At 30.7% G+C, this 9025-nt stretch overlaps 3 protein-coding genes across 4 annotated transcripts; 1 reads left to right on the forward strand and 2 right to left on the reverse strand.

Moving 5' to 3' along the window:
* The first annotated feature begins 1067 nt into the window (after positions 1-1067).
* Positions 1068-4233, forward strand: LOC123258425 (28S ribosomal protein S15, mitochondrial). The gene is made up of 4 exons (XM_044718423.1): positions 1068-1154; positions 1254-1514; positions 1580-1713; positions 3758-4233. Exons 2-4 carry the CDS (start codon positions 1279-1281, stop codon positions 4198-4200), a joined length of 813 nt encoding a protein of 270 aa, XP_044574358.1. The 5' UTR covers positions 1068-1154; positions 1254-1278; the 3' UTR covers positions 4201-4233.
* Positions 4234-4250: 17 nt separating this feature from the next.
* Positions 4251-6737, reverse strand: LOC123258424 (protein AATF-like). The gene is made up of 2 exons (XM_044718422.1): positions 6447-6737; positions 4251-5560 (listed from the first exon to the last, which is right to left on the reverse strand). The coding sequence occupies exons 1-2, from the start codon at positions 6647-6649 to the stop codon at positions 4273-4275; spliced, it is 1491 nt and encodes a 496-aa protein (XP_044574357.1). The 5' UTR covers positions 6650-6737; the 3' UTR covers positions 4251-4272.
* Positions 6738-7718: 981 nt separating this feature from the next.
* Positions 7719-8679, reverse strand: LOC123258854. Of its 2 annotated transcripts, none has more exons than XM_044719101.1 (2): positions 8523-8679; positions 7719-8473 (listed from the first exon to the last, which is right to left on the reverse strand). In XM_044719101.1, the coding sequence occupies exon 2, from the start codon at positions 8449-8451 to the stop codon at positions 7756-7758; it is 696 nt and encodes a 231-aa protein (XP_044575036.1). In that variant the 5' UTR covers positions 8452-8473; positions 8523-8679; the 3' UTR covers positions 7719-7755. The 2 variants fall into 2 exon arrangements, with proteins under 2 accessions (XP_044575036.1, XP_044575035.1); XM_044719100.1 differs by having other exon boundaries at positions 7719-8456; positions 8523-8677.
* Between the last annotated feature and the right edge of the window lie 346 nt (positions 8680-9025).

The following is a 9025-nucleotide window of genomic DNA, read 5'->3' on the forward strand; positions in this document are numbered from 1 at the left end:
GTGGGGAGAAGTAGAGGGGATAGTTACTCCGGAACTCTAGCGGACTCGGCGCACAACTTCCGAGAGAGTAAATGGCAACGTCGCGTTAAGTTTTCAACCACGGTTTCTACAATCTCAGTCTGCGTTCGGTTAAAGAAAAAACTCAAATTTTCAGTACTTCCATTAATTAAATAATAATAATTATATGTCGTAATAATAATTACTAATATTGGGTAGTTACTAATAATGATAATTATAATAAAAAATGAAGCAATGTAGTTAAAAGTGAGTATCGCGATCAATAAAAAAATTAATTAGTTTCCGATTGACTTTTATAAATATTTTTTACTTAAATTCCGAGAATTAACAAGCTTGCTCAGTTCTAAAAAAAAAATTTATCGTTTTAGTGTTTTATGTAGTGTTGTGTATTGTGTATGAAAATTAATTTAGCAGATATTTAATCATTTTAAGAATTTTTTCAACAAATAAAAATGATGGCAAAAAAAAAAATTGATAATTTTTTTGAACAAATCTTTTTGTTAAATAAAATTAAAAAATTTTCAAGTGACAGCTAACTTAAATGTCATGTATTGTGTAACTCGAAATAGTTCCTAGAATAAAATTCCAGCTTTGGATGGACCCTTAGGATGTATTGAACTACATCGATTCCATCATCTATCATCTGGCTTGGATCAGAGGAATAGCAGAGGAATAGAATGATTAACATTTGGATAAATCCAAAAGTGTTGACCTTTCTGCGTATTATTTCTCTGTCGAGGTTTGTTAAAAGCATTTACTATATTTTATATATATTTTCTCACTGAAAAAAAATTTTTGTTATTATTTCTATAAAAATTATTTTTTTTTTTAATTATTTATCTGATAATGAATTATTTTTGAATTTTTATCAAATTAAAAAAAATTAATATCTTTGAATTGGCGCCATTTTGCGAAGCGTTCTTTTCAGTCACGGTCACTTTTAAAAAATTTTGGCGCTAAACTTTAAATGAGCTGCCATCTGTCGGTGCGATTTTGAAACAACGAAAATTTTCTTTGACGGTAAATTTATTTTATTATTATTGTTCATGTGTTTAACCAAAACTATGTGTGATTTGGAATAGACAAAATATATTTATAAGTTTAACATAATTATAATAAAAAAATTAAATAAATTCGTGAGTATATAAAATATTAAATTAAATTCTTTATTAATATGATTATTTTATGAGAGGTTAGATATTATTATTTTATTTATTTATTTTTTTTTTTTTCAGATAGTTTTATTTATTGAATGCAGCAATGAGCATAATATTGAACACTATCAGACCAGTAAGTAATTTAATAAAACATGTACCAATTAAAATTGTTCCGGCAAGATTGGTCGTGACATTCAAGTCAGATTTTAAAATCGAATGGACACGTCCTGAGAAAGTACCATGTACTCATCCATCGAAAAGTTGTGATATGGGTCTGGAGCGAACGGCTAAAAGTGATGAATTGTACCGCTGGTACAATAATTCTAAAGAATTACAGGAGTAAGTCTTGTCAACCACTTCTAAGTTTAATAAATTATTGATATTAATATTTGAAATGTTTTTAGTGCTAGTGACATAGTTAAAAGATTATGTACGCTGGAATTTTTGCCGAAAAAGATGACTGAGAATGTGAATCGTGAAAGGACCATCGCACTTGTTAAAAGACATGAATTAGACCGTGGGTCTCCAGAAGCTGAAAGTAATTATTTTATTTAATAATTTAATTATTAATCAAGAACTTCATATCACATATATTTATAATGATAACTAATTAAGATTCAACATAAACATAAGATGTAAAGATTTCAGAGGGAGTTAGTCAGAAATTATTGACTTGATGTATGATATTTACTGTTTTAATTTAGTGGAGTCTTTTATTTAAAGTTTTTTGTATATCGTAACGAGTACATGATTTTAAATATACATATATCGATATGCGAGGCTTTAGTTTGTGTGAAATGAATGCTAAGCGTATTCAGAGAGCCTGAAGAAGCTGAGAAAATACAGCGAAACGTTGCGATCTAAGATGCAGTAGCATTCCGTTCATTGATCCGTATTCCCTTTGAAATCTTTACATATCATATCGCGTTACAGATGCCATAAGGGTGTATAATAGAAATTCTATTTTTTTTCCTAAGTCCAAAAAGAATTTTTAGTTTGGAGAAATTTTTTTTGTGCATTTCTGCACGTTTTATTAAAAAATAAGTTCATTCTCGAAAAAAAAAAATTTTTATATGCTCTTATGGCCCTCGGGACCCACCTCGGATGCCGTAAGGGCGTATAAAAAAATTTTTTTTTGGGAACCGACGTATTTTTTCATGAAATGTGCAGAAATGGAAAAAAAAATTTTTTTGGTCTTGGAAAAAAAAATTAGGAAAACGGTTGACCATAAAGGCCATCTCTGCAACTTCCCGCTACCTCCAAACCTAAGTGCTCAACAATTCACTTATTTTTTAAGCTCTTCGAGCTCAAAAATATAATTTATGTGTAATTTTGAGCTCTCCGAGCTCAAATAACCCGCTGTTCTGTGCTTTTGATCTCTTCGAGCTCAAAAGGCTAATGAATTTTTATAGAACACTATTTTTTGAATTTTCAAACCATAATAACTTTTGAATGAATTAACCGATTTTCTCGCGGTTTACGGCATTCAACGCAGTTTTTTGAGTTCTTTGGAAAATCTTTAAGCATAAACTGGTCAGACTAAAAATTTCATAGAAATTCTGAAAAAAACATTTTTTTCAATTTTTTTCGACAACGATATCTCACGAACAAATTAACCAATTTTGACCGGGCTGGTGGCAATCGACGTGGTTTTTCGAGGTTAAGAGCTGATTAGTTTTTGGAATTCATCAGTTCAGCCGTTTAAAAGATATTTAAAAAAAAAGAATTTTTGGAAATTTTATTTTTAAGATTTCTCAAAATTGATCGAGTCAAATTCTGTAAATTAGTATCAGAAATATAGGGGCATAGGAACTCTTCAAAACACCGCTTATTTTGATCGAATCGGATGATCCGTTCAAAAGTTATGAGAGATTTACATACATACACACATACATACATACAGACACGGTGACATCACCGCGGAAATAGTCAGGAAAGCTTCCTAAGACCTCAAAACGTCGAGATCTGATGAAAACTCGATTTTCGAAAAACGGGGTGAAAACAATAACTTCTCGATTTTTGAAAATTTTCAATTTTCTTAGCGGGAAGTTAAAAATAGAATTTTTATTATATGCCCTTATGGCATCCAAGGTAGGTCCCGGGAGCCATAAGGGCGTATAAATTATTTTTTTGCATTTCTGCACATTATGGACGAAATTACGTCGATTCCCGAAAAAAAATTTTTTATACGCCCTTATGGGTTTTCACCGGGACCTTTTGCGGATTTACGCCCTTATGGCATCTGGAACGCAATATAGTTAGTAACTGTAGTTAGTATAATTATTAACCCTTCAGTACTCAGGTTATGAGAATTTTACTCACGCTCGATTTCAATCTTAATTATTTTTTTAAATTCAAATGGAAAGACCACTTGAAATTTTTTTTACCTTCCGAAAATTTTTTATTCTTTTTAACTGTTTATCAAAAAATTACTTATTTTTATTATCAATAATAAAAAAAAAATTTTTTTTTGAAGACTGAGATTTTTTCTCATGGCGAGAGTAAAGAAGGTGAGCCGAATAACGTGGGTACTGATGGGTTAAAATCTGAACTGATTTATTTATTTGTTAATTAATTTCTAGTTGCTGCAATGACCAGCGAAATACTTTACCTCCAGGAATACGTGACCGAGCGTCCTCGCGACAAAAAAACTAAAGTATTTTTGAAAGAACTGATAGAAAAGCGCAGAAAACTCCTCGGCAGATTGCGAAAGTGGGACTACCGCCGATTCGAGTGGGTTCTGGAGAAGATGAACCTGAAGTTCAAGCCCCATCCATCCGAGAACCATCGCGTCGAAAGGAAAGCTTCGATTCGTAAATTGACAACAACTCACTGCGACAAAATTATCTCTGGTAAGTTTGAAAAGTACCGAGAGGAACTCAATGCCCAGAAGAAAATATTTTTCAACGAAAAAGCTGACAAGCTAGCGTTCATTCGTGCGGAAGAGATCGCTTGTGGTCAACCTCCCAGTGTTACTGAAGAAGAGATAGCTGAGGCTAGGGAACAAGCTAAACAATATCAATAATTATAGTTAATTTTAATAAATTTTTAAAAATAATTTTATTGATAATTTATTTACAATAATAATGAAAATTAATCAATTATTTTCAACTTCAGCAGTTTTTAATTTTCCAAAAAGCGAATTGTATAACGCAGTTTTCGCAGATTCAGTCCAAGTATCATTTCCAGTTATACTTGGCATGAAATTAACTAAATTTGTATGAACATTGTAACGTATCCTGCGACCCTTGGTGGCGCGGGTATCAATCTTCCGTTTCAATTTTTTTCTCATTGTCTGTAATTTACTGAACTGTCTGCTGAGCTCCACTGGGTCTGTGATGTGAGAAGTCTTCTGTTCGATCAACTCCCGTAAGAGTTGATGATAAAAGTCGTCATCGTCGTAGATCTCAGTATCGTACTCCTGAACTCTTCTGCCATCCTCGTCGGTCTCATCCAGCGATTTCTTCCCCACGATCTCGTACTCTGACCGCTTAAGCTGAGTCCGTTTTATCAATTTAGACTTGTCATTTAACACAAACTCTATTTGCCTGACAACAGATTGGTTGTTTGCATTTTTATTCATTTTTCCAGCAGCGACCCGAGTCTTATCGTTCCACTTCTGTATCACCGAGTTGCGGTAAGGCGTGTATTTTTCGTGAATGTCGCTGATTATTTTCTCGTAATCCTTCAGGCTTCGTTTGATTTTTTTCTTTGGAGGTTCTTCTGATTTTTCCTCTGGCTCTTCTTCAGACTTTTCAATTTCTTCCTCAGTATCTGAACAAATCTCTTCATCATCTTCATCTTGATTATCAATTTTTTTGTCAGCAGTTTGGTCTAACAAATTCTTAGTCTCAGGAAAGCTTTTAAAAAGTTTCTGCTGAAGATCTAATAAATTATCCAAGACATCGCATAATTTACTCTGAGTCCCTTTTTTCTGTTTGTTAAACTTCGGGATAGTCTGCAAGGTTTTCACGACGTCGTGTTGGGGCATCTTGTTGCTAGTTATTAAAACTGGCTGCAATTTAATCCGAATTTCCAGTAGTTTTTCCCAGATTCTTTGCTGTGTTTTAACGCAGTTTCCTTTTTCAGCTTCTGATTGGGGATTAGAGACTAGATTTTTGAATATATTATCACTGCGGTCTCGATATAAAGGATTTTCTGTGTCTTTTTCATCATCATCATCATCATCATCATCATCTTCATCACCGTCATCATCATCGCTTTCATCTTCATCATTTTCTTCTACCTCATCTTCATCATCATTATCAGTATCTTCTTCTTCATCATTGTCTTCCTCTTCATCAGATTCCATTTCAACATCATCCTGATCAGATGCACTTTCCTCACCAAAAGCTTCTTCCCTCGTCACCTTTTTTCCTTTATACCTAAAAAAATTTAATTAAACATACTTATTCTCAAGTCTAAGAAAAAATAAATAAGATAAAAGACTTAGTTATTAACACTGGCCTAGTTGTTTGAAACTTGCAATGTTATTCTAATTAAAAGAATTAATCCATGTAAAAATCATCTGATATCATAATGAGATTCATTATAAATATAATGAATCTCATATTTTGACACAAATATGAGATGCATATAAAAGGCATATCAATATACATTTGAGACCCGTAATAAGTAAAATACTTATGGAACTAACGAATTTTTTTAAAAGTAGAATAGTAAAATTTTCATTTTTTCGGTTAATCAGAGGAAATGTATAAGAATTGAGAAAAACAGTATTTTTATCATGCACTTATACTGTTGAACTACTTTACTTTCTTTCTTGATTTTCTTAACTCAGAAGAATATTTAGAAAAACACTAACTATCTTGGTTTGAAAAAAATTTTTGACTGAAAAATATTTTCGTCTTAAAATAATTATTTTTTATTTTGAAAACAATTTGAATCTTCCTAAAAATTTTTTTAATTTAATTAATTTGCATTATTTCCTGTCTATATAAAAAAAATAAAAATTTTATAATCTAGTGAAAAAAAAAAATTAGTTCCCATAAATATTTTACTTATTACTGGTATCAAATGTATATTAATATGGCTTTTATATGAACCTCATCATGATATCAGATAATTTTTACACGGGAAATGTCCTCAAAAAACCAATTTTCTTAAAATTTATAATTCAAAAACTATATTTCTCAATTTATTACAATTGATTTGTTTTTTTTTTTTAATTAAAATAAAATTGCAAGTGTCAATAACTAGGCCAGTGTCAATAACTGGGTCTTTTACTTTAAATAAAATATATAAAATTACCTTTCATCAGTTTCATCAAGCAAAGGAACATTTTTCTTCCTAAATGACGAAGCTTGCTCATCATCAGAGTGAGATTCCTCGAATTTATCAACAACCTTAGCTTTTGTGCTCTCTTCCTCCTCGTCGGATTCGAAGGGTTTAGGCGCTACGTTTAATAAACTATTTAATTCTTCTGCAAAACTCGACTTTTTTGCTTTTGACATCTTGAATTTATTTATTTAATAATTAATAATAAAAATAAAAAAAAATAATACATTGACAACACACTTGCTCACATGCGTATAAATATACTTAACCTACAAAATTTATTTTCGTCACGTGGTGAGCTATATATCCAGTACCACGCTAGGTGGTACTACCTTCAATTTCTTTACTCAATTTATTCATCCCATAATAAAATTGAGATGAAATGTATGTGAAACCAATTTATTCGTGATGTGATTGGTTGAAAATATTTATTCTCATTCATCCCATAATAAAATTGAGATGAAATGTATGTGAAACCAATTTATTCGTGATGTGATTGGTTGAAAATATTTATTCTCATTCTGATTGGTTGAAAGTGAATATAATATACATAAACTACACATAAATATATCATGACCATAAATATGAAGCGCGCGCTTGCGCGCGCAAATTTGAATTCTAGTCCCATAATAAAATTGAGATGAAATGTATGTGAAACCAATTTATTCGTGTTGTGATTGGTCGAAAATAAATACTCTCATTCTGATTGGTTGAAAGTGAATATAATATACATAAACGACACATAAATATACCATGACAATAAATATGAGGCGCGCGCTTGCGCGCGCAAATTAAATTCTAGTAAATTAAAAAATCACTTTTTTATAATTATAAAATAAGTTTGAAAAAATATTGTTTATTTAATTATTACAACCATTAATAACAATTTTAATACAATTAAAAAATTAATTTTCAAAGTTTGAAAACAATTTACATAACAATTAATTTTAATAAGCAAAACATAATTAGTCTCAAGTCGACGTTCTAATTAGCAAATTGCCTAACTCCATTTTAGAGAATCTTCTATTTGTACGAAAAAAACAATTAGTTTAAAATTTATTGTCACTTTAAAAAACCATTTAATATCATTAATATCTAATAGAGATATAATATTTAGGTTTAAATCATTCAAATAATTTATAATTGGATTATTGCTACATCAAAATGTTAAAAAATCATCCTCTAAAAAAAAAGGAGTTAGACAAATTGCTAATTAGACCGTCGAAGTGTTATATATATAAATTTTTAACTCTTGAGCTATAAATAAAATTTTAATAAGATTCTAAAATTTAATTTCTGGATTGCTGTAAAATTCAGCCTGGATAGTTTCATAAGAATAAGAAATATCCCCATCGTAATAACACTTGTATGTTATTTTTATATTGAGCGTAGTTTTGATAGCGTCCAATTCAACATTTAGCGTCCTTCGAGGTTTGATCGTGACTATTGGATAATACAATGAATAAGAAGGATCCTTTAGTACCCTCAACTTGGAACGATCCGTGCTTTTGCCCCACGGTTGGGAATAATAAAACGACGAACTGTTCTCGGTTTCTATTTCGTAATCAATGATTTCGCCGTCAAAGTAGGGTTTCGCGTTCGACCAAAGAGATGACACGGAGTTCAAAACTTGCTTCTCCAGCCCTACATTACAATGCTTATTGTTGAAATAATCGTTGTTTTCAAAAACTTGAAATTTAATTGTCACGGTATTCCTTCTAACTGCTAAATTGATGTCAGATATTGAGAGAATTTTATGCTTGAATGACGGTCGGCTCCTCCATATTGCCAACACGGTTGACAAATTTTGGCACGCCTTGTCATGCCTCACCTGACCTTCAAATTCGCAATTGCGCGGGCTAGTACTTCCTAAAAAATCTTCGTACTCACGATAAATCTTTTCAGTTTTTTCTATTTTTCCCGACACGGAAACAATAAATTTACCGTTTCTTTCAATTATTCTTATAGTTATCCCCATTTTATCTGCAAATAATTTTTATTTACATAAAGTTTATTTTAAAAATTATTATTTAATTATAAATTACTTACCGAATGATGCAAGATTTCTTCAAGCTGGTTCACGACAATCTGACAATGAAATGACATACAGTATCACCGCGTGCTTTAAAATCACAATATGCATTTCGAAATTTATTATTGCCTTGATGTGACATTTATCGCGCACGCGTTCTATCAATTCAGTTACTATTTTTTAATTAAGTTCTAAGATGAGCCAAATTTGTCGATTAGTTTAGAAATGACAGCAATTCAAAAATTTTTTTTAATCTAAAAAATTTTCACTTTTACCGTATTTCCGTGCAATAGAACGCGATATCCTATCGAATTTCTATAAATTGCATCTAAAGGCTTATTAAGTATGCTTCAATTTGTGTACTTATATATTTTTTTAAATTAAATAGTTTAGGAATCACAGAAATTTTCATCATTAAAAATCCTTAAAAGTGAGAACTTTTACTGTTTTTTTTGCAAAATAACTAATAAATGCAATAACAAATAACTTGTAAAATTTTTGTAAATTGCATCTGAAAGCT

Source organism: Cotesia glomerata, linkage group LG2, assembly GCF_020080835.1.
Source record: "Cotesia glomerata isolate CgM1 linkage group LG2, MPM_Cglom_v2.3, whole genome shotgun sequence".
Classification (NCBI taxonomy): Eukaryota; Metazoa; Arthropoda; class Insecta; order Hymenoptera; family Braconidae; genus Cotesia; species Cotesia glomerata.

Coding starts and splice junctions, on each gene's coding strand:
- LOC123258425 (XM_044718423.1), top strand. CDS start 1,279: ATGAGCATAATATTGAACACTATCAGACCAGTAAGTAATTTAATAAAA. Junction 1,515..1,579: donor AATTCTAAAGAATTACAGGA/GTAAGTCTTGTC, acceptor AAATGTTTTTAG/TGCTAGTGACATAGTTAAAA. Junction 1,714..3,757: donor TGGGTCTCCAGAAGCTGAAA/GTAATTATTTTA, acceptor ATTAATTTCTAG/TTGCTGCAATGACCAGCGAA.
- LOC123258424 (XM_044718422.1), bottom strand. CDS start 6,649: ATGTCAAAAGCAAAAAAGTCGAGTTTTGCAGAAGAATTAAATAGTTTA. Junction 5,561..6,446: donor CTTGATGAAACTGATGAAAG/GTAATTTTATAT, acceptor AAATTTTTTTAG/GTATAAAGGAAAAAAGGTGA.
- LOC123258854 (XM_044719101.1), bottom strand. CDS start 8,451: ATGGGGATAACTATAAGAATAATTGAAAGAAACGGTAAATTTATTGTT.